At 36.0% G+C, this 24,726-nt stretch overlaps 2 protein-coding genes, 2 long non-coding RNA genes and 1 pseudogene across 14 annotated transcripts in view; all 5 read right to left on the bottom strand.

Annotated features, from left to right (window-relative positions):
• Positions 1-19,366, bottom strand: part of LOC114819228 (uncharacterized) — a 37,815-nt gene extending 18,449 nt beyond the window's left edge. For 2 of the 3 annotated variants that reach the window (XR_011573631.1, XR_011573628.1), the window contains exon 1: positions 19,323-19,354. This is a non-coding gene — a long non-coding RNA (uncharacterized lncRNA). Of the gene's footprint in view, positions 1-19,322 lie in introns of all 3 variants that reach the window. The other variant, XR_011573635.1, reaches the window with a different exon arrangement.
• LOC103449405 (receptor-like protein EIX1) lies at positions 578-8,716 on the bottom strand. 9 transcript variants are annotated; one of them, XM_070808952.1, is made up of 8 exons: positions 4,455-8,716; positions 3,579-4,109; positions 3,409-3,486; positions 3,270-3,327; positions 2,772-2,936; positions 2,434-2,510; positions 1,518-1,686; positions 578-854 (listed from the first exon to the last, which is right to left on the bottom strand). In XM_070808952.1, exon 1 carries the CDS (start codon positions 8,593-8,595, stop codon positions 6,871-6,873), a length of 1,725 nt encoding a protein of 574 aa, XP_070665053.1. In that variant the 5' UTR covers positions 8,596-8,716; the 3' UTR covers positions 578-854; positions 1,518-1,686; positions 2,434-2,510; positions 2,772-2,936; positions 3,270-3,327; positions 3,409-3,486; positions 3,579-4,109; positions 4,455-6,870. The 9 variants fall into 9 exon arrangements, with proteins under 9 accessions (XP_070665053.1, XP_070665056.1, XP_070665054.1 ...); XM_070808955.1 differs by lacking the exon at positions 2,772-2,936 and having other exon boundaries at positions 1,518-1,666; XM_070808953.1 differs by lacking the exon at positions 2,772-2,936.
• On the bottom strand, positions 5,306-6,777 carry LOC139187725 (receptor-like protein EIX2; annotated as a pseudogene).
• Positions 19,367-19,926: 560 nt separating the features above from the next.
• LOC139189761 (receptor-like protein EIX2) lies at positions 19,927-22,743 on the bottom strand. Its single transcript, XM_070808949.1, has 2 exons — positions 20,815-22,743; positions 19,927-20,640 (listed from the first exon to the last, which is right to left on the bottom strand). Exons 1-2 carry the CDS (start codon positions 22,517-22,519, stop codon positions 20,084-20,086), a joined length of 2,262 nt encoding a protein of 753 aa, XP_070665050.1. The 5' UTR covers positions 22,520-22,743; the 3' UTR covers positions 19,927-20,083.
• A 1,144-nt stretch (positions 22,744-23,887) lies between these two features.
• On the bottom strand, positions 23,888-24,481 carry LOC139189763 (uncharacterized). Its single transcript, XR_011573641.1, has 2 exons — positions 24,262-24,481; positions 23,888-24,107 (listed from the first exon to the last, which is right to left on the bottom strand). It is a non-coding gene; the product is annotated as an uncharacterized lncRNA (long non-coding RNA).
• Positions 24,482-24,726: the final 245 nt, after the last annotated feature.

Genomic DNA, 24,726 nt, shown 5'->3' on the forward strand with positions numbered 1-24,726 from the left:
TCATCTTAGTTTCCGACCAAAATTTATGACTAAATGATTAATTATATTCAACTTTTGGATGCATTCCATACAATAAATCCATCCTAATCCATATCTCTTGTGCTAATTATGCTCTTTTTATTATATCATAAATAATATTGCTTAATAAGAAACTTCGTGGAGGCTTCCTTTCCACACTGGACAAGAATATTATGGACGTGTTTGTTAGGATATATTCAGTGTATCATCTTAAAATTACTTCACACGTATCTTCCAGATCCTTAAATTCCTTGTGTGGTAAAACATAATGAGTTGGTTCAAAACTCACACAAATACCCTCTTCACTCTTGGACAACAAATTAATATATATTATCCTATGAGAAATGCTAATAACGTTCTCAAAAGTGTGACTCTTCATAGACTTTCTGTCATCTCTCATGTTCTTAATACAAAATTGTATAATGTTGACATGAAAATTAACGTTAAATTGTAAAATGCCAAAAATTTTACAAAGAATGACTTTTAAAAAGGTTAACATTTCTCTTACTATATATATATACTAGAAATTTGAACCTGCGCGTTGCTGCGAGATTGAAAATTGTATAAAAGATTATGCAATTTCATTTCTTTTCATAAGCAATATTTGAGTCAAGAACTAAGAATTACAAATGACAAAGCAAGCAGAATGGAAGCAAGTTGCCGACCCTAGTTTTTTTGTGAACACTAAAAAAATTCAATCAACATCTACCAAACAAATGCATACGTAGAAACTAAAATACTAAACCTTCTTATTTTCTGTTCGAAAAGCCCTGCAGGCGTCAGAATTTCGCTACCGATGGACTCCAATTCTCTTGTTTTCAGTTCAAGAGTCGTTCCTGCAACAACATCAAACAATGTGATTCTGGATATAATGGTATATTTGAACAGTAATGTAGTTTTAAATTAGATTGTATGCAGAGTTTCTCAATAAATTTATAGTTAATTAAAAAAAATAGCAATCTGCAAGTAATTTAGAAACTCGTTCCAACCCAAAAAGTAGTTCAAATATTTGAAATTGCAATTTTACAAGTCACTAAACCCAACTTACAGATTATGTCCTTTTCATTTATTTCCTCCAATTGCATCAAAGCATATACTTTCAAGTTCAATCAATCAAGAAATTCAAACATATCATAAAGATCAATTTCAGTTCTTAATTAGCTTCAACAACATGATATTAAGATTCCCAGTAAATAGCACAAACTACCCAAAGGCATTACTCTAATGAGCAAACACTATTGAGATCCACAATCAAGTAGCCAAAGGAAAACAATTATCAGATATTCAGATAAGAAGAACTATGAAATACTGAGATTAAAAGGTTACCCACACTTAATCGAGTGAATGTTGAGCTAAGCTGATAGTAAATTCAAACTGAGCAACCACTCAAATTTCGACAGTAATACTTATTACACATCTCAAAAAGAACATATAATACTTATTACACATCGAAAGTTGAAAAACAACACAATTTCTTTGAGATTTTTCAGCGAAAGTACATCATCAGACACCTTTTGGAAATAAACTCTTGCCTCATTCTGGTCCGGGGTTCATAATCCGCAAGCAGTTTGAGCATTTCCAAAACACCACAGAGCATCATCTTTCCTAGGATTAATCAACAATGCTTACTCCAGCTTCGAAATAGCATCTGGGCAAACAAACACAAACCTGCATTTATAAATTCAAACTCTCAAATAACTAAATGAAAAAAGTTCCAAATTTAAAATTTTCAAGGCTACCAGATAAAACATGGAGAATTCCAAAGTCTATAAATAGATATTAAACATGAAAGACCACCTCCAAGAACTAATTAGGCTTGGAAAAAAATGGATCCAAGTAGATAACAGATTAAAATCGAGCACGAAATCCGTCAACAAAATTGGAGTCTCATTGGAAAATGGATGGACGTTGATTCCACTATTTCTCTACACTGTCATAAACAATGATACGAATTGCCTACTGATGGACAGAACTTGAAAATAACAGCCCTCATTTTATGATCTGTCACAAATATTTTTTAGATAATGGACATTGCTTATCAAATTTTCAGTCTGGAGAACTTGTCAGGTTTAATGAATCAAATTCGTTATTAAAGAACTTGCACTATAAGATTCGTAGAGAAATGCTTTTTTCCAACGATAGCTAAGATCATTTGGGAGTCATCTAATATTCTTATTGACATTTTAGCTATCATTCCCCTTCCACACGCAAGAACAGCTCTTCTTAGAGTAAATTTTACGGTTCCGATTTCTTTATTTTCTTAGATGAAAATAGGGTTCTATTAATATTGTCCATTTGTGTTTGAATTTCAAAGTCGATATACAAAGACAGTCCTGAAACACAATAATTTAGAACATAAAAGAAAATGTAACTAAAAAAAGTAACCGATGAAAAAATGGAGAAATATGCACGAACCTTGGAAATAAGAAAGCAGATGTTGCTTTCTAGTTGTTGACAGAATTATACTGAGGACCATTTGAATTTTGGTATAGCTGCAGAGGAAACAAATTAGAAGGTTATAATTATAGGTATAATTTAATTTTTACATTTGATGCGTCATTGGATTAAAGGAATACAATAGGATTATGTTTTAGATGCAATTGTTGGATTAAATGAAGTAAGCACTGGTCATTTCTAATTGACTATGATAAAGAAATCTAGTGAACCATTTGAGTTTTGAGCAAATATGATAAAGATATCATGTTTAATATATATTAGTAATTAAGAAAACTTAGAGCAATGAATGAGTATACATTCACTGTTTTGCAGCGAGGCAATATAGTTTGAGATGCTTGGGGAATCTGATATATTTTTTGTTGGAGCCTTTGTAGTAAAAGTTGTGTCTCATATTTCACTTAAAAATTTTCGAAATCGTTAGGCACTCCCTTCAGAGGACCAGACGATAGATATTGACGTTTCTAATCACGGAAAAAAGAAAGAACATAAACAAACATCGCAAACCCGTCAACCAATATGATAGGTCAATTGCACAATACAGAAGAAACTGAATAGAGATTCAATTGTTCAAAGTCCAAATTCTAGAAAATAAATCCTAATTAACAACCAACTAATAATGGGTAATCATTGAAATTAAAAGAACAGCATAAGGAAGGGAGAGAGAGAGTAATGCAAGATTAAATAATTGTATTAGATATAACTCTACTGTCCAAACATTTATCACTACAATTTACAACAAATCAAACTCCCAATATAGCTCACAAATTTAAAAAAAAAAAAAACGTAAGCAGCACCTGATGAATCCACTGGAAAGCATGGTGGATGAGAGAGAAGAATTTATGGTTTCACCGTCTGGCAGCAACCCATTTCATAAAAAAAATTACTTTCACAAACCCGCTTTGCAGCAAAAATAAAGAAAAAACAAACACTTACTATGTCGTATGACTTTAATTCCAATTGCCCCTTCAAGCTCCCTAGCTTTTGAACCATCATGCTCGTATTCATAAAGCCCTAACCATGAAACCAAAATTACTAGCTTGACAAATAAACATAACCAACAACAAAAAAAACAAAAATTTTCAAATGGGCACTGCAAAAATTACCAGCCGAGCTACGGAAGACAGCGATATCAGGTCCGAAAACTAATTTCCACTATTCCAACAAAGATCCAACAGGGCCCCAAAGCGTCAAGGAATAAGGTGCAATGATAGTATTATCATTGTCGAACACCCTTTCTATGTAACTCAGGCCAATCAATGTACCTAATATGCACATCTATTGCCTTTGATTTTATCCTTTTGAATTTGAAAAGGAGTATGTAGTAAACTGAATTCTTTTAAGAATTGTATCCTTTTCAATAATTTCAACATAAATCCCCAAAGTCACAAAAATGAAATTTCAACAGAAAACCCATTTAGAAAGGAAAATTTACACTTGTAAGTTGTACACACATAATATTTAAACCAGAAAATGCCCACCCCAAATCAGCTGAAGAACTCAGCGGTAAACGCTACCTTTTTGGGTCCAAAGCTCTAAATTGTGTACCTTGGGTAGAGAGAGCTTTAGAAAACAACGTCGTCGGAGAACCAGCCTTTGATGCGGCTGCGGCACATGTGCTGGTGGTTCAATTTCGCCTGATTCACAATACAAAAAAAGAGTATAAGTACACCAATGAAACAACTTTGATCAGTAAGACTTAAGACTAAAATTGCTGTATTTTAACATCTCACGTACAACATGAAAATCATACACAATATTTTGTATGATTGACTATAATCAATTGCTATTTCTTAATTTTGAATCCAGTAACTCTACAACTTCAATTAAAACTAAACTCTGAGATCCAAATATCATCAACATTCATCAAAACCTAAATTTTAAGCAAATTAAACAAAAACCCGAATCCTTATTCAGCAAAATCCCCTACAAAATTTCCAAAAATCGAAAACTTCAAGAAAATTAAAGCAAAACTCACTAACATTTGTAGCTACATTCCTGAGAAGCACAACTATAGTATGCCTGGTGGAGTCATCAGCTTTCACCAGCAACAGTCGCATGTTCAACGTCGGCAGCAGCTTCTACCACCGCATCGTCCCGACAGAAAAATCGCACTTGCTGCCGTTCTTCTCCGGAGAAAACAGAGAGCTACAGTGTTTTAATGAAGCTGGAGAGTGGAAAATCTCTCAATATCTTCTTCTCATCCTGATATTAGTCTTTGGATCGAGAGACTTTCAACATCACCGTCATACGAGGCAGTGACAAGGTACAGGTGGTGTGTTCTTATACAAATATACAAAAGGGTATCCAATCATCCTTTTTATTTTCGTCGGTATGAATTAACGAATATCAACGTATAGAAATTAACAAAAGATGTATAAGAAGTAAAAAATTGTGTGTGGATAGCACATCTCTATATAAATAGTGGAATATGAATATTAAAAAGTTAATAACTTAAAAATTAAAATATTTTACTATTTATACAAAAATACGCGATGATGTATTATCTATATTTCCGTCACAACTAAACATTTTTTCCTTGAATCTCATCGGCGATCCAATTCCCACCAGCAAGTATTACGCTTTACCGTTCAAACAACTTGTAACCCAATGGGCTCCATCCACCTCAATACTTAATTTTGTTTACCCTTCTTATATTATTTAATTAGGCCCATTGAATATTCATCATATAGAAGGCCATTCAAGTGTAAAAGAGAAGAATATATACATGTGCTTACCTAGTTTATGAACAAAGTGTTATTTTGTTAAATTGCAACATTAAATAGATAGCCGTTACATATATATTTTGTACTATGTCTATGGGATTGATAAGTACAAACTAGATATAATTCTTGTATTAAATGGATAGTCATTACATAATTCTTTTATTTAATACATAAATTGCAAGTACCAAAGCACACAGTAGAAGGGGAAAAACATCACATTATATATTAGTACAATCAAAATTCAAGATAAAAATCTTTTGAAACGAGCCACTTTCAAAGCAATTGCTAGTGCTACTTTATCTTTGATGTCATCGAAGAATTGGAAATAGGCATACCTCCACGATGTCTTTAAGATCAATGTGCCGCAGACGCCCCAAAAACCTATAATAAAGCCAAGTACCACGCTGACATAAAACCACAACTTATCATTTCCTTCCTCATTCTTGTCCTTTGCATCCTTCGCAATAGAAGTGTCATCTTCAGGGCACTTTGTTGAGAGAGGAACACCACATAGAAATTGATTGCCCATATAAATGGACGAAATATTGAGTGTTTGAAGCTGGTTTCCAGAAGGAATTCTTCCGGACAAGTTGTTATAAGCCAAGTCCAAGTGGGCCAAAAAGGTTAAAGATGACAAGCTTTGCGGAATCTGTCCCGAGAGATGGTTGTGTGAGAGATCAAGAGTTTCGAGCTGACGCAAGTTTCCGACCTTGGAGGGGATCTTTCCGGTCAATTGATTCATGGACAAATTCAAGGTGCCCAATTGAATGAGGTTGCTTATTTCTTCAGGAATTTCACCATGTAAATTATTTGATGAAAGATCAATGCTCTTTACAAGATATAGAGTCTTGTTGTACACAAGTTCTTCTCCTTTTAGTGTCAGTTTGGCATGCTCAAATATTTTACGAGAACGCTCAAAGCTCATAACATAATCATATCCATAATCATATCCATAATCATATCCATAACCATATCCATAATCATATCCATAATCATATCCATAATCATATCCATAATCATATCCATAACCATATCCATAATAATCATCATTGACGAGAGAAGTTAAGTTATCCAAACACATTGGAATAGTACCTGAAAGGCTATTGTTACTAAGGTCAAGGATGTGAAGGCCATGAAGATTGCACAGTTGTTGGGAAATATGGCCACTCAAATAGTTAGACCGTAATCGTAGCATAGACAACTTGGATACATTTGACCCTCCAATTCATAGAGGTATATTCCCAGATAACTTGTTGTCTCCAAGATCAATACCCCTCAAATTTGAACAATTTTGCAAGGCATCAGGAATTTTACCACCAAAATTGTTGTCGTTGAGCTTTAATATTTTCAGGAAACGTAGTCCCCCCAATGAAGTGGGAATCTTACCAGAGAGATTGTTTTGACCAACATCTAGAAACCTCATATAGCTCTCCATTGTCCATGCATGAGGGAGTTCTCCAGAAAATTGATTGCTCCTTAGAGACATGATTTGCAAGTTCTGGATGTTAAAAATAGAGGGAGGAATGGTGCCATTCAAATGATTCTCATCAAGTGACAATTCACCCAAATATGGCATCATTTGGTCAATATTTGAGTGGATTGGACCAGAAAAGAAATTGCTTTCTAGATAAAGGGAACGGACATTAGGGAAACACCAAAGCAGGAGTGGGCCCTACAACTTATTATGACTCAAATCAATAAACCTTAAATTTGGAAATTTCAAATGGGATGGAAAATTTCCACAAAATTGGTTGTAAGACAAGTCTAGTATGGTGAGTTGGGGAGATATCTTCAACAACCATTCCTCTGGTATGGAATCCGAGATTCCATTACCACTAAGAATAACATAAGATAGTTTAGTTTGAGTTTGAAGCCATACCCGAAAACCAGAACTTATCCCACAATTTTTTATCACAATTTCATGGAGCTTGAAAGGAGGAACCCAATCATTAGCCATGTCGAAAATGAGGGAAGTGGGTCGGTCTATGTTTCCTATTTCAAAATGTTGTAATTTGGTAAGATTTATGAAATGGGCTTCCGTTAGAATGCCTTCCCATGAATTACCATACAAATGTAGGGAAACTAGCTCATACAGTTGTCCAATACTTTCTGGAATTGAGCCGTTCATATTATTCGAAGTGAGGTCCAGTGTTCTCAAGGACGACAAGTTTCCAATGGAATCTGGAATTGAGCCCCACAAATTGTTTTCTCTAAGGTTGAGATTATGCAAACTTTTGAACATTCCTAAAAAGGGCGGCAATTGGCTTTCAAGCTCATAACCAGACAAATCTAGTGACTCTAATGTATTACTTGGACAATTTGAGAGACTCCTCCAAAACTCTTCAATCCCCCCATCAAAGTTGTTCCCTGAAAGACTTAAGACCTTTAGTTTGCAGAAATTTCCACTCACTTCAGGAATTTGACCTTTTAAGCCTGTTTCAGATACATCAAGGTTTTCCAAAGATTTGAAGTTTGAAAATCCACTTGGAAAATGATCGCTGAAATCATTCCCGGATAGATCAAGTGTTTTGAGGTTGGTAAGATTAAGAAACCAACTGGGAAATGAAGAACTTGTAATGCCATTATGCGACATATCAAGGACCAAAAGTGATGTCAAGTTAATCCTCTGCAGTGAGAGTGGAAGGAAGCTAATGCTCTGTAGTGAGAGTGGAATGCTTTCAATTTGGCACGAAGATAAATGCAACTCTAACAATGAAGGAAGCATGATAATATCATATGCCCAACTGACTCCTGTGCTGTTAAGGTTAACGTAATTAAGACTAATGTATTTCAGGGAAGAGAGGTGAGAAAGCCACTTCAAATTTTTGGAAGATAACTTATAATTCCACCCGAGATCAAGAAAATTTAGGCTTGACAGGTTACCAAGAGAAGGGGGAATCTCTCCTTCAAAAGACGAAGAGGAGAGATTGAGATATTGCAAACTTTTAAGCTCCCCAATGAACTTAGGAATTTGATTGCTATCAAACCAATTATTGCTCAAGTCCAGGTAATTTAAATGTTTCAAGCTCAACAGAGAAGCATTTATCTTACCTCGCAAAGAAGCATTCATCGCCCTTTCATCACCAATATAGTCATATGGATTCCGGAGGTCCATCTTCACGACATGATCAGTGCTGTTGTTGCATGAAATGCCTTCCCATCGACAGCAATCATGACCCACCCAAGAAGAAAGCCTGCCAGAAGGATCAACAAGATGTTGTTTAAAGACGAGAAGCGCTTGTTTTTCTTCGTCAATGCATGAATTTGTCTTCACACTGCTTGAAATTTCTTCACCAGCCAAACAGAAACAGAGTTTGGTCGTCCTCTGCATGCAGGAAGAGACCAAAAGCAAAAGAAGCAAATAGCGAGCAATACTGCGGTGACAATGGCTATCCATTATTACACACAATTTTTCTTTGCTTTGCTGGTGAAATGTTTAGCTACTAAATTAGCGCGATACCGGAATTTATAGGAATAGTTATCGATGTGGGGCAGAGAGCTGAAAACGAAAGTCGTCTGATAGAGAAAAGAAACAAAGGTTAACTGAAATGAGTGGTGGGTGTTCACAACCCCTTTTACAAGTTTGCAAGCCCCTTGTCGACACATCATGCATTTAGTGTACAGCAACGGCAAGTGCTCAGTCTGCTTGAACTATATATAAAATTGACACCCTCTTGCTAATACAAAAAGGAGAACGTTGTGGAATTTATCTTTTGTGGTGTGCTATCGATATTCTTTTTTTACTTCTCAAACACCTTCTATTAATTTCTATTATTTGATCTTCTTTAATTCATTCGATCTAACAGTTGCAAATTAAAAAATGATGCGTGAGAAATAAAAAGAAGTGGGGATAGTGCACCCCCTTTTTTTTTTTTTTTTTGAATCAGCTTTTGAAAATAGAAGGCAAAAACAAAACTGAATACATGTAAGTAGGACATGGCCGTTATAGAAAATTGCAGGCATCTTGATGATTAAAGTGGTGACAAAGGCCTCTTCAAAAAAAAAAAAAAAAAAAGAGGTGGTGACAAAAGTTGAAAATGTGATGTCATTTCCCCTCCCGGGATGCTTCAACCTATGCTTTGCCGATCATTTTCGATTATTTTATGTCCATATGTCATAATTTTATTGGTAGTTATAGTTGACAAGTTAAAATTAATGATGGAAAGACTAATCTGCCCTTAAATTTGATGAAATAGTGGATGAAATCTACCGACAATGAGTTAATTGGCTAATTTCAAATAGTTCAAGGGTTATTAGCCAAAAAAAAAAGTTTAGGAAGTCAATCTCAGCTAGAGTAATAGTTCAAAAGGTCAAATGATAGTTTACACATAAAATTGACACCCTATTTCTTATACAAAGGAGAATGCTGTGAAATTGATCTCTTTTTTAATTTTTTTTTATGAACCAACTTTCGGAATAAAAAGCAAAAGCAAAACTAGAGTGGTGTCTTGGCACTAATAGGGAATACAAGAGATTTTCTATGGATTTATCCGAATTTTAATAAAGCGGTGTAGGAGCAGATATTATGAATGCATGATTGAGATGGCTAGCTACCAGTGGAGTCTTGGCACACCAATTAGTCTTTGGTGGAAAATCCATATGGCTAGCCGTGGAAATTCATAAATCATACTTGATGAAAGGAATTGGAAGGGACAAGAGAGAGGCAATTGGCAATGCAAGTGAGGATGATTTACAATTTGTGGTACTTTTTTTTTTGTAAATACTCAGCGATATTCTAAATCAATTCATTTAAAACTTGTTCACTGATTCATATGCATTTACGAAACTGCAAGAGAGATAGACAGAGACAGAAATCCTAATTCCTAAGTCTGTTCGCACCTTTTAGGATTCTTACCATTTGGCCCGACTGGAGTAAGGGACGTGATTTGTTCCATTTTTACTACTATTTGCGCTTATATCAGATTAAATCTAAAGAATGGCAGAAAATCTTTGCTCAATCAAAAGGTAGCGGCTCTTAAATCTCGAGTCTTTCGCTTGGTTTTGAGAGAGGCAGGGTTGCCTACGTCACTTCAGTTCCCAAACAAAAAAAACTTTTTTTTATGTTTTGTGCTGCTGTCAACGCTTCTACAAAAATTTTAACTTGTGCACCCCAACCACCACACTTCATTATTGACACCACCACCATACCCTTACAATTGTTGTTGCCACCACCATCACCACCATCAGTCCTGCTGCCACCACCACTGCTAATGCCATTGCCTTCACCACCACCACCACTCCAAAAAAAAAAAAAAAAAAAAGGGTAACTGAAATGAGTGGCGGATGTTCACAACCCCTTTTACAAGTTTGCAAGTCCTTTATCGACACAGCTGGTTGTGATAGGTTGTAGAAATCCATATGCAGCGGAGACTTTGAATTAAGGGTCTTCATGTTCCATCACAATTCACAACTTATCATCTTATTTACTGTTTTTTTTCTTGTGGTAAATTACGAAAACAGATTTAGGTACGTTCTTATATTTTGCAACCATTAGATACGTTCTTAAATTTTTCAACCATCGCCTACACCACACATGCTGGTAGACTGGTAGTCACTACTTGGATTTTTACAAGTTTGCAAGCCGTGTAGGAGCAGAAACTATGAATGCATCTAGGAACAGATTATAGATGTAGGCCGGAGAGTTGAAAACGAAAGTCGTCTGATGGAGAAAAGAAAAAAAGGTAACTGAAATGAGTGGCTAGTGTTCACAACCCCTTCTACAAGTTTGCAAGTCCTTTGTCGACACAGCTAGTACCTAGTTGTGATGTGTTAGAGAAATCCATATGCAGCGGAGACTTTGAATTAAAGGTCTTCATGTTCCATCACAATCCACAACTTATCATCTTATTTACAGTTCTTTTCTTGTGGTAAATTACGAAAACGAATTTAGATATGTTCTATATTTTGTTCGAATTAAAACGAATATGACTGTTCAATCGTTATTTACAAATTTTTCTAGACAATAGAAATGTTATTAACAATCTAAAGTAGTTATTGTTACACTGATCGCGTTCTTATTTGTTTTTCACTAATAGGAAACACAAGAGATTTTCTATGGACTTTTCCAAATTTTGATGATACCGGAATTTATAGGAACAGATTATCGATGTTGGCCGGAGAGCTGAAAACGAAAGTCGTCTGATGGAGAAAAGAACAAAGGGTAACTGACATGAGTGGCAGTTGTTCACAACCCCATTTACAAGTTTGCAGGTCCCATGTCGACACAGCTGGTACCTGGTTGTGATGGGTTGTGGAAATCCATAGGCAGCGAAGACTTTGAATTAAGGGTCTTCATGTTCCATCACAATTCACAACTTATCAACTTACTTACGAAAACCGATTTGGATATGTTCTTATGTTTTACACCATACATGCTGGTAGACTAGTAGTCACTACTTGGATATTTACAAGTTTGCAAGCCGTGTACGAGCAGATATTATGAATGCATGAATGAGATGGCTAGCTACCTGTGGAAGTCTTTGCACACCGATTAGTCTTTGGTGGAAAATCGATATGTCTAGCCGTGGAAATTCATAAATCATAATTTATGAAAGGGATTGGAAGAGACAAGAGAGTGGCAATTGGCAATGCAAGTGAGGATGATTTAATATATGAAGTTTTTTTTTTTTTTTTTTTTTTTTGTAAATACTAGTGATATTCTAAACTAATTCATCTATTAATTTGTTCATTGATTCACATGCATTTACGAAATTGTAGGAGGGATAGACAGAGACTAAAGCCAAGGGACATGATTTGTTTCATTTTTCTCACTATTTGTGTCTATACCAAGAATCATTCCTTAAATCCTAAGAATGGCATAATATGTTTGCTCAATCAAAGGAAAGCAGCACTTAAACCTTGGGTCTTTCGCTTGGTTTTGAGTTGGGTTGTGAGGAGTGGTGGTGCGCCGAAGAGATACAGAGAGATGGGATCACCTATGTCACTTTAGTTCCCAAACAAAAACACTTTCTTTATATTTTACTTATGTCCTATGTAACTTCACAATAAAATAAACTTGTCACTAAAACTTTCATTAAAAAATGAGTGAAAAAGTTAAAACAATATGGTGGACATAATAGCACTCATTGATTTTTGGTTTTGTTTTTTGGTGTTTGGTGAAGCATGTATCTTGTGTGTAGCAACGGCTAACTTAGCGTGCTCAATCTGCTTGAACTATGATTAAAGTGGTGACAAAAGTTGAAAAGGTGATGTCAATTCCCCACCTCAGATGCTTCAACCTATGCTTGTATTTCGGAGATGTTTGCAAGAAGCTTCCTTTTGGGGTTTTATACTACATCTATGTACAGGATGTACCAATGTTTGAACGGTTAAAAATGTTTAAATCCAGTTATCCAATATATCGATAAAGTAAAGGAATTTCGGCATTTGCATTGGGTTTTAATCAGTGGCGAAGTCAGGATTTTTAAATAATGGGGTATAATATCAACTAAAAAAGCTGCATTGAGCTATTTCATCGAGCACATAGTAGGCACTTGCCAATTCCTGTCAACATATGCCGAATGTTTATGCCAACATATGTCGACAACTACTATTATTTGTAGCTTGTAAAGGGTGAGTGCATGATACTGTGGAATAATATTGAAGGCTTTTTAACTAAGATATTTCATAGAGCACATGGTGCGCACAATAGATCGCACAAGAAAATAGAAAATGAAGACAAATGTGTAAGAACAAGTAGAAGAAAGATGTTGTAATTTAGATTGCCTTAGCTATTTTTAAGGGTCATTATACAATACACAAACAAATTTACATGAAGTTTTTTAAGTTATTGGGGTTAAAGGCAACCAATAACCCCATGCTCGCTCCATCACTGGTTTTAATGATTGCACGAGATTCAGTGAAATGGTTTTCTTCTAACCCTAGCTTTTCCACTCAAAGTGCATTTTTATGAGCATTACCGCCACATGAATTATTGTCGATGAATGTGATCATATTTGTTTACTACTTAAATCTCAAAACTTAAACTAATTCAATCGCAATTAATGTAAGTGGTAAATGGTAATGGTCATGACCATTGAAGGATAGCGAGCAAAATGCACACTTCCATGCAACTAGTAACATAATAGAAAGCAAACCAAAGACTCTTCGCCAAGAAAAATTGTTGAAGCAAACTAGAATATATCCAAATAGTATGTATAACATATACTATGTAAGCGTTGTCCGTATTGACTATGGTACGCACGAGAGGGAGAGAGATGTGAAAAAGTTTTGCTAATTGTGAGATATATATTGCTTTTAAATACTTTTTTTTTGCCACTCAGTACAACGGTCTTGTTGTATTCATTTTCATTTGTAAGTGAGAAGTCTTAGGTTCAAATCTCGTGAATGGTTAATTTGATACTAAATTAGGTTGTTTTTTGTCTGGCTTAGCTGAACTCCTCTATACTCTTAGTGTAAAATATATCGGTGTACTTAAAAAAAAATACTTTTCCTTTTTATATATAGTGATGATCATGGTATATCCGTCTACTAGTCTCACTAAAATTAGTTTCACTCGAGAATTGTGATTCCTTCTTACACAAGTAGCCATACTATTCCTAGGATTACTATGATCATGTAAACCCTAGTTTTGGACCCTGTTGGAGAATAATAAAAATGGGAAGTGTGAGAATATATTTAGGTTTCCTTGCTCTAATGGATTTAGGTTTGCATCTTTCAATTAGGATTTGCTTTATTTCCTGTTTTGAATTTACAATTTAGTCTTGTTTCCTTTCTTGTTTTCCTTTAAATTCCAAATTCCCTATTTTACAACCACTTTTATTGGAAAATGAAATGAGTGGCGGTTGTTCACAACCACTTTTACAAGTTTGCAAGTCCTTTGTCGACACAGCTGGTACCTGTTTGTGACGGGTTGTAGAAATCCATATAGCGGAGACTTTGAATTAAGGGTCTTTATGTTCTATCACAATTCACAACTTATCATCTTATTTACTGTTCTTTTCTTGTGGTAAATTACGTAAATGGATTTAGATATGTTCTTGTCTTTTGCAAGTCCATCGCCTACATGGTAAATTACGTAAACGGATTTAGATATGTTCTTGTATTTTGCAAGTCCATCGCCTACACCACACTGGTAGACTGGTAGTCACTACTTGGATATGAGTGTTGTGTCATTATTTACAAATTTTCTAAACAGCAAAATTATTGTTAACAGTGTAAAATAATCATTATTACACTCGTTGCTTTCTTATTTGTTTTTCACTAATAAGGAATACACGAGATTTCCTGTGGACTTTTCCAAATTTTAATGAAGCCTTGTAGGAGCAGATATAGTGAATGCATGAATGAGATGGCTAGCCGTGGAAATTCATATATTATACTTGATGAAAGGGATTGGAAGAGACAAGAGAGCGGCGATTGGCAATCCAAGTGAGGATGACTTACTATTTGCGGTATCTGTTTTCTTTTTTTTTTAATACTAGCAATATTCTAAACGAATTCATATATAAATTTGTTCATTGATTCAAATCCATTTAAGAAATTGCAAGAGAGATAGACAGAGACAGAACCCTTAATCCCTAACTCTATTTGCATCTTTTAAGGTTCTTATTGTTTGGCCCAACTGGAGGAAGGGACGTGATTTGTTCCATTTTTTCCACTATTTGCATCTATACCAAGAATCATTCCGTAGATTCTAAAAATGGCATAATGTGTTTACTCAATCAAAGGGAAGCAACACTTAAACCGTGGGTCTTTCGCTTGGCTTTCAGTTCGGTTGTGAGTTCACTAGTGCGCCTGAAACATACAAAGAGAGGCGGAGTCGCCTACATCACTTCAGTTCCCAAACAAAAACACTTTCTTTATAATTTGCTTATGTCCTTCTATGTAATCTTGCAATAGAATAAACTTGTCGCTAAAGCTTTCATTAAGTAGTGGGTGAAAAATTAGACAACATAGTGGACATAATAGCACTTGTTATTTTTTGGATTCTTTTTTGGTGTTAGGTGAAGCATGTATTTTGTGTATAGCAATGGCTAACTTAGCGTGCTCAATCTGCTTGAAAAAGTGATGTCATTTCCCCTCCTCATATGCTTCAACCCATGCTTGTATTTCGGGGAAGAGGTCAATGCTTGACTAAACCTAACCGTTGGGTTATTTGCAAGAAGCTTCCTTTCAGGTTTTATATATCATCCCTATACAGGATGCACCAATGTTTGAACGGCTAAAAATGTTTAAACCCGGTTACTCGATGTAATCGGATACATCGATATAGTATAAAATTTTCAGCAATTGCATTGGGTTTTAAAGATTGCAAGAGATTCAGTGAAATGGTTGTCTTGTAACCCTAGCTTTTCCACTTAGTGCATTTTTATGAGCATTACCACCACATGAATAGTTGTTGATGAATGTGATCAAATTTGTCTACTACTTAAATCTCAAAACCTAAACTAAACCAATCATAATTTATGTAGTGGTAATGCTCACGACCACTAAGGATAGCATGCAAAATGCACTCTTCCATGCAACTAGTAACATAATAGAAAGCAAACCAAAGGCTCTTCATCAAGAAAAATTATTGAAACATACTAGAACACATCAACATGTTATATTATGAGTAGACGATCCAATTTATACTTTAGAATATAACATTAATAATCAATCCAGGCACTATAATATGAGAGAATCAGTATATCATGTGTTTGTGTTCCGGTACACCGCAATATCCTTCAAAACAAGTGAAGCCCCAACAAAAAGTTTGCCTTCGGTCACAGTGGCGAAGTTAGGAATTGTTGGGGGAAGAAGCGAAATCTAAAAGGGTAACAAGATCCAAAAAAATGTAGACAACCAAATCCTAAACATCAAGCTAATCATTCTAATGATGTGTTTACAAATCCGTAATCGGGTAATACTGCAATTAGTACATCTCAAACATAAACACAAACATAAAAAATGACAACCCCCCACCAAAAGAACATAAGACCAAATTCATTAGACTGAAAATGGTACATGGAGACTGAAAGAATAGAGGGAATGCATGTAAAATCAGAAGGTGAATTCTTATGAAATGCAAAAATGCAAACCCAGCAACCATTGACATGCCCTTGGAGCACTTGGGAAGCTGGAAATTTCATCAATCTCATAAGCGGCTCAGTTGTCAGCTCCACATACAACCCATTTTCTATGAACACAAACTCCCTCTCAACTTTATTTCTCTCCCCTCATCCAATCCGTGCACATGCAAGCTCCTAATCAACTCACCATGGTTGATGGTGTTCTTGAAGACCGGGAGAGATCTCAGCAAATGGAGGTAACAGTCACAAGAATCCATGAAAGAGAGAGAAGAAAATCATGGTGTTGTGCGGGTAGGAGTAGAAAATGCAATCGTTCCGTATAGAGCGGAGTGCTGAAGAAAAATTGAACAAAATACACTCCATTTGTCCCAAAATCACTCATAAAACTTCACATTGTTACATAAATATCATGGCCTTTGCAATACATAAAAAATTAAAACAAAGAATAGGAATAAATTCAACGAACCCCACATTACACTAGGAAGTAGTGTAGTACAGTGTTTGGATACATGGAAAAATGAGAAGGAAAATGCAAGGCCAGATGCTTTTAGTTACAAACCTGTTTAAACTTAAAGGGTATTTTCCTGCCTAAATCAGCCAAATGTTTTTACCAAACACTAATTAATGAAACAAACCAACTTAGAAATTACACCAAATGCAAATCACCACCCATATATGTAAACATTGAAAAGGCTCACCTTAAATACATCATCACACAAACCTAATCAGATCATCAGTTACCCACATAGGCTGCTATTTCTTCACTTTAAAGATTCTATGTTCTTGCTCAGCTCCTCCAGCTTCTTCATCCTCGTCATCTCACTTTAGCTCACCAGCTGCATCAAATGTAACACGACAACAAGACAAGTTCAAAACCTTGAATTATGTAAACACTTTGTACGCTTTTACCGAATCGAAATATAATGAGGGATAACTAGCATCGGTTGAGAGTTTGGACGGGTTGAACTCCTAACCAGAGGTAAGCCCAAATTTTGTAGGATTGGTATTTCGCCCCCACTCTAACCCCAAACTGGCCAGACTGGTTCGAGTTCAAACCATCCATGAAATTGCAACCCTAGCTATGCCAAGTAAAAAATTGTTTAACAAACTAACCTCCTTTAGCTTTGTGATAAGCTGCACTTGTGCATCTCTGTATTCCTTTTCCTGTGACAAGTTACGAACCCAAAATTCATCACGAACCCGCACGAATTGATCCATAATTGCATATGCATAGCAGTAAACATTGACACCAAAATGTGGTAAAAATCCAAGTTGTGTTACCTTCTTCTGGCAGGTATGTCCTAGTGGCTTTAACTTTTTGTTAATCGCATCGATCTTTCTTACAAACTTGTGAAACATCCTTCCTCATTGGACCTGAGAGCCCTTCAAGCTCCTGGAAGTTCCATAATTTACGACAAAAAGGAAATTAATCATCTACTAATTGCTAGCAAATGATCCAAGGGTTATATTTCTGGTTTAACCAGCAGAAGATGAAGCACATGGGACACAGAAATTTTAAACAAGGCATCCCTGGACTTATATTCTTGTTGTCGCAAACATAAACAAGTGACCAAATAAAACCTGACCATATGACAAATTTAAGGGTTTTGAGAAAGAAGAGAATCTGTTTTTTGCCATATCATAAAGTTTAAGCTTTGTTGTTGAAATTTCTCGGCTAAATTCCATATTTTTGTTGTGTACGGAACCCCAGATTTACTCTGTTAACTGAGACAAACAAATAATTATCCAGCAGTACAAAAATTATTAGCGTCCGACCGAATGCTGCTAGAAAATTGTTTCACTGACAAAAATTCATAAATTATTGACAAAAACTTCTTACAAAATCGATATTATATTACATTTGAATATGAATGAGGATAAATGGTTGACACTCATAAATGTGTTCACTTATCCGTAATAAAATTTAAAAGGATGAAAAAATAACAACAAAACACAGAACACAGGCACTTTATGTATTTGTTCACTTATCCATAAATGTGTTCACTCATAAATGCCTCATGAGTACAAATACATTCTAAATTTGAACCAGACTAAAAGTTGTTAAAAGGATAGTACTTCTTATATGTATTTGTACCAGCCAAGGCCAGCAAAAAAATTAATGAGCAATCCAAAATGTAGCCAAAACCGCTTCAGCCATATGCATCATGAACCACATTCTAAGCTATCAGGACAGACCATCTAGAAATATTCTCTCATAAACTGTTGCAAATATGCCTCTATAACAAACACAAAACATTGAATTCTGTTACCTTCTTGTTATTGACCTCTTTCTCAGTCAGAATCGCCAGAGGTTCAGAACCGTCATCCGGAACTGTGAAGGAACAGACCGTCGACCATGACCACGTTGCCTTCATGCACCCGGGGCTGGAGCAGAAGAGCAGAGTCAGAATTATAATATATCATATTGACGGATTCTCAGATACATTTCATCGAACACCTAGTCTGCCACGTTCTTGTAAGATTAATTGAAGAACAATACTTAGTTTTTGAACTAAATTAACATCCAGATGAGTGATTTAACAGAAAAGAAGCAACAAAAAAAACCCAGAAATCTTAATTGAAGAACAATACTTGGTCTTTGAACAAAATTGAATTCCAGATGAGTAATATAACAGAGAAGAAGCAAAAAGAAACCCAGAAATCTTGAAAAAATTGTCTATAAGAACTGAAACTACCTTGAACGGAGCTCGCTGTAAACAACACAAGCACTCATTAATACGTACAACCCCATTTGCACATAGACAATTAGAAAGATGTGAAAAAAGAGAGCAAAGAAAAAGCTTATATAAATCATGTGAAAAAAGAAAGATATGAAGAAAGATGTGATTAAATGCAGGCTGCACAAATGTCACTGGAAAATCAAGGGTAGCAGCAACCTACTTTATTCTCTAAAAGCCAAACCAAACAAATCAAAAACAGGGCACGCAAATAAAACTTTCATCAATTTGTTTACTAAATCCGTTTTTCTGATTTCATTTCGAATTCACTGGGGGGAAAAAATACATAAATCCAAAGAAAAAAAATACCCAAATGAAAAAAATTAATCAGAAGCTTTCAACTGAGAGATTACCTGAAGAGCGGAAAGTTTCAGCAAGCGAGAATAGAGATGGAGCCCCCATCCCTCTAGCCCTAGCCCCTCACTTGAATCGCCCACCCACCCTCTGTGCAAACCCTAGACCCACCCCCTAATCTCTCTCTGCAACAGACGCCAAAAAACCCTCAAATCTTCAAACCCAATTCAATCGCCTCTACAAGTTCGTTCCTTTTCCCAATTCAAGGGTTCAACTTCTTCTCCTTCTTCTTCCTCCTTGTCTCCCTCCTATTTTTGTATGGTTTTGCAGCATCCACCGAAATGGAAGAAAAGCCTCTCCTTTACCCCCATACTTCTCCCATCTCTCTCTCGGCAAGGGACAGGAACCCAGAAGACGCCATCGAATTCTCCCACCTCTCTCTCTGCAAGGAACATGAATCCCAGAAAACTCTCGACGATATCGAACCACCAATTCTTCCTCCTTGTCTCGAAGGCGGTGGAGGTGGACTACCACTGGCCGAGTTCGACGACATTCAAGTGTACATACGTGTGCTTATCTAGTTCGTAATGTTATTTTGTTAAATTGCAACATTACACAGATAACCGTTGCATATAAATTTTGTATTATGCGATTGATAAGTACAAACTACATAGAATTCTTGTATTAAATGGATAACCGTTACATAATTGTTTGTGACAACACTTACTGAAAGATTCTTTTATTTAATACATAAGTTGCAAGTACTAAAACACAAAGTAGAAAGGAAAAACATCACACTATATTCTAGTATAATCAAATTTTAGAATAAAAACCTTTTGAAACGAGCTAATTTCAATGAAATTGCTAGTGCTACCTTATCTTTGATGTCATCGAAGAATTGAAAATAGGCATACATCCACGATGTCTTTAAGATCAATGTGCCGCAAACGCCCCAAAAGCCTACGATAAAGCCAAGTACCACGCTGACATAGAGCCACAACTTATCGTTTCCATCATCATTCTTGTCCTTTGCATCCTTAGCAGTAAAAGTGTCATCTTCAGGGCACTTAGTTGAGAGAGGAACGCCACATAGTGATGGATTGCCTATATAAATGGACGAAACATTGAGCGTTTGAAGCTGGTTTCCAGAAGGAATTCTTCCAGACAAGTTGTTGTAAGACAAGTCCAAGTGGGACAAAGAGGTTAAAGATGACAAGCTTTGAGGAATCTGTCCCGAAAGGTGGTTGTGTGAGAGATCAAGAGTTTCGAGCCATCGCAAATTTCCGACCTTGGAAGGGATCTTTCCAGTTAATTGATTCATGGACAAATTCAAGGTGCCCAACATAATGAGGCTGCTTATTTCTTCAGGGATTTCACCTTGTAAATTATTTGATGAAAGATCAATGCTCTTTACAAGATATAGAGTTGTGCTGTACACAAGTTCTTCTCCTTTTAGTGTCAGTGTGGCTTGCTCAAACCCAGTATAATTGTAGTAATAAAAATCATCATTGACTAGCGAAGTTAAATTATCCAAACACATGGGAATAGTACCTGAAATGCTGTTGTGACTAAGGTCGAGGATTTGAAGGCCTTGAAGATTGCACAATTGTTGGGAAATACATCCATTTAAATAGTTGGACCGTAATAGTAGCCTTGACAACTTAGATACGTTTGACCCTCCTATCCATAGAGGTATTTTCCCAGATAACTTGTTGTCTCCAAGATCAATACTCTTCAAACTTGAACAATTTTGCAAGGCATCAGGAATTTGACCGCTAAAATTGTTGTCGTTGAGCTTTAAAATTTCCAGGGAACTTAGTACCCCCAATGAAGTGGGAATCTTACCAGACAAATTGTTTTGACCAACATCTAAAAACACCATAGTGCTCTCCATATTCCATGCATGAGGGAGTTTTCCAGAAAACTGATTGCTCCTTAGAGACAGGATTTGCAACTTCTGCATGTTACAAATAGAGGGAGGAATAGTGCCATTCAAATGATTCTCAGCAAGGAACAATTCTTGCAATTTGGGCATCATTTGGTCAATATTTGAGTGGATTGGCCCGGAAAATAAATTGCCTTCTAGATAAAGGGAATTGGCATCAGGGAAACACCAAAGTGGTAGTGGGCCCTCCAAATAATTATGATTCAAATCAATCATCGTTAAATTTGGAAATTGCAAATGGGATGGAAAATTTCCATGAAAGTGGTTGTAAGACAATTCTAGACTGGTAGGTTGGGAAGATATCTTCAACAACCATTCATCTGGTATGGAATCCGAGATTCCATTACCACGAAGGATAACATCAGACAGTTCAGTTTGAGTTTGAAGCCATACCCAAAAACCAGGACTTATCTGACAATTTATGATGCAAATTGTGTGGAGCTTGAAAGGAGGAACCCTGTCATAAGCCCCGTCGAAAATGAGGGACATGGGTCGGTCTATATTTCCTACTTCAAAATCTTGTAATCTGGTAAGATTTATGAAATGGGCTTCCGTTAGAATACCTTCCCATGAATTACCAAGCAGAAGTAGGGAAACTAGCTCATAGAGTTGTCCAATACTTTCTGGAATTGAGCCATTCATCTTATTATAACTGAGGTCTAGTGTTCTCAAGGACGACAAGTTTCCAATGGAATCTGGAATTGAGTCATTCATCTTATTATAACTGAGGTCTAGTGTTCTCAAGGATGACAAGTTTCCAATGGAATCTGGAATTGAGCCCCACAAAATGTTTTGTCTAAGGTTGAGATTCTGCAAACTTTTGAACATTCCTAAAAAGGCCGGCAATTGGCCTTCAAGCTCGCAAGAAGACAAATCTAGTGACTCTAATGTATTACTTGGACAATTTGAGAGACTCCTCCAAAACTCTTCAATCCCCCCATCAAAGTTGTTCCCTGAAAGACTTAAGACCTTTAGTTTGCAGAAATTTCCACTCACTTCAGGAATTTGACCTTTTAAGCCTGTTCCAGATAAATCGAGGTTTTCCAAAGATTTGAAGTTTGAAAATTCACTTGGAAAATGATCACTGAAATCATTCCCGGATAGATCAAGTGTTTTGAGGTTGGTAAGATTAAGAAACCAACTGGAAAATGAAGAACTTTTAATGCCATTATACGACATATCAAGGACCAAAAGTGATGTCAAGTTAATCCTCTGCAGTGAGAGTGGAAGGAAGCTAATGCTCTGTAGTGAGAGTGGAATGCTTTCAATTTGGCACGAAGATAAATGCAACTCTAACAATGAAGGAAGCATGATAATATCATATGCCCAACTGACTCCTGTGCTGTTAAGGTTAACGTAATTAAGACTAATGTATTTCAGGGAAGAGAGGTGAGAAAGCCACTTCAAATTTTTGGAAGATAACTTATAATTCCACCCGAGATCAAGAAAATTTAGGCTTGACAGGTTACCAAGAGAAGGGGGAATCTCTCCTTCAAAAGACGAAAAGGAGAGATTGAGATATTGCAAACTTTTAAGCTCCCCAATGAACTTAGGAATTTGATTGCTATCAAACCAATTATTGCTCAAGTCCAGGTAATTTAAATGTTTCAAGCTCAACAGAGAAGCATTTATCTTACCTCGCAAAGAAGCATTCATCGCCCTTTCATCACCAAAAATGTCATATGGATTCCGGAGGTCCATCTTCACGACATGATCAGTGCTGTTGTTGCATGAAATGCCTTCCCATCGACAGCAATCATGACCCACCCAAGACGAAAGCCTACCAGAATCATCAACAAGATGTTGTTTAAAGACGAGAAGCGCTTGTCTTTCTTCGTCAATGCATGAATTTATCTTCACACTGCTTGAAATTTCTTCACCAGCCAAACCGAAACAGAGTTTAGTCGTACTCTGCATGCAGGAAGAGACCAAAAGCAAAAGAAGCAAATAGCGAGCAATACTGCGGTGACAATGGCTATCCATTATTACACACAATTTTTCTTTGCTTTGCTGGTGAAATGTTTAGCTACTGAATTAGCGCAATACTGGAATTTATAGGAATAGTTATCGATGTGGGCCAGGGAGCTGAAACGAAAGTCGTCTGATAGAGAAAAGAAACAAAGGTTAACTGAAATGAGTGGTGGGTGTTCACAACCCTTTTACAAGTCATGCATTTAGTGTATAGCAACGGCATGTGCTCAGTCTGCTTGAACTATATATAAAATTGACACCCTCTTGCTAATACAATTTATAAGAATTTATCTTTTGTGGTGTGCTATCGACATTCTTTTTTAATTTCTTACACACCTTTAATTAATTTCTATCATTTGATCTTCGTTAATTCATTTGATCTAACAATTGCAAATTAAAAGGACGTGTGAGAAATAAAAAGAAGTGCGGATAGTGCATCCCCTGTTTTTTGTTTTTTTTTTTAATTAGCTTTTGAAAATAAAAGGCTAAAACAAAACTGAATACATGTAAGTAGGACATGGCCGTTATAGAAAATTGCAGCCATCTTAATGATTAAAGTGGTGACAAAAGCCTCTTCAAAAAAAAAAAAAAAAAAAAAAAAAAAAAAAAAAAGTTGGTGACAAAAGTTGAAAATGTGATGTCATTTCCCCTCCTCTGATGCTTCAACCTATGCTTGTGTTTCGGGGAAGAGGTCAATGCTTGGATAAATTATAGTGTAGTAGAGTAGTGCCACGTCATCCGTGGTACTTCCATTCAAAGTTTGCCAAGCTCGACCACTTTTATACAGCTGGAATTGAATCTCAATTTCACTTTTTATAAATAAAAAAATAAAAAAAAATAAAAGAAAACAAAAGCCCAGATGCCTTTGAGCCTCCTTCCACGGCAACGCCCCACCCAGTTTCCGCCATGGCTGCTGTTCCAAGATTTTCTAATGATTTCCTCATCAGTCATTTCAAAACAAAATCAGTGCCCACCCAAGTTAATCAAAACAAAAGAATTAGCCTTGCAGCTTCCCAGTAACTTGTAATGTTATACTTTCTTTGCAACCATACAGAAACTAAAATTGAATCTAATTGTCTAACCTTCAAATCAAATCCCGTTTTCTTCTTTACCAACTCTCCAAAATTCAACCAGAACCACGTTGAATGGATGAGTCCCACTCAGCCACCAAACGCCTTCACACCGCTTTGCCGATCATTTTCGATTTCAATCCCCAAATCGTGAAGAAAATAGATGCGGCGGTGCGCGGAAGGGGATTACCAGATTGGGTCGGAGGGGGCAACAACTTCAGGAACACGATCTATTTTGTTCCTTTCATCTTCTAAATTTATTTAAAGATTAAAAATGAGATTAAATTCCAATTGTGTAAGAACATGACACATGGCAAAATTTGAAAGGAAGTATCACGAATGACGTGATGCACCAATATTCGAATAATTTTATACACTTATCCATAATAAAATTTAGAAGGATGAAACTTTTATTTACCCATAAACTAGTTAACCCCTTGCAATTAGATTTCGTTCACCATTCCGTCAAATTCAAGA

This window comes from Malus domestica, chromosome 12 (genome assembly GCF_042453785.1).
Source record: "Malus domestica chromosome 12, GDT2T_hap1".
In the NCBI taxonomy this organism is placed as follows: Eukaryota; Viridiplantae; Streptophyta; class Magnoliopsida; order Rosales; family Rosaceae; genus Malus; species Malus domestica.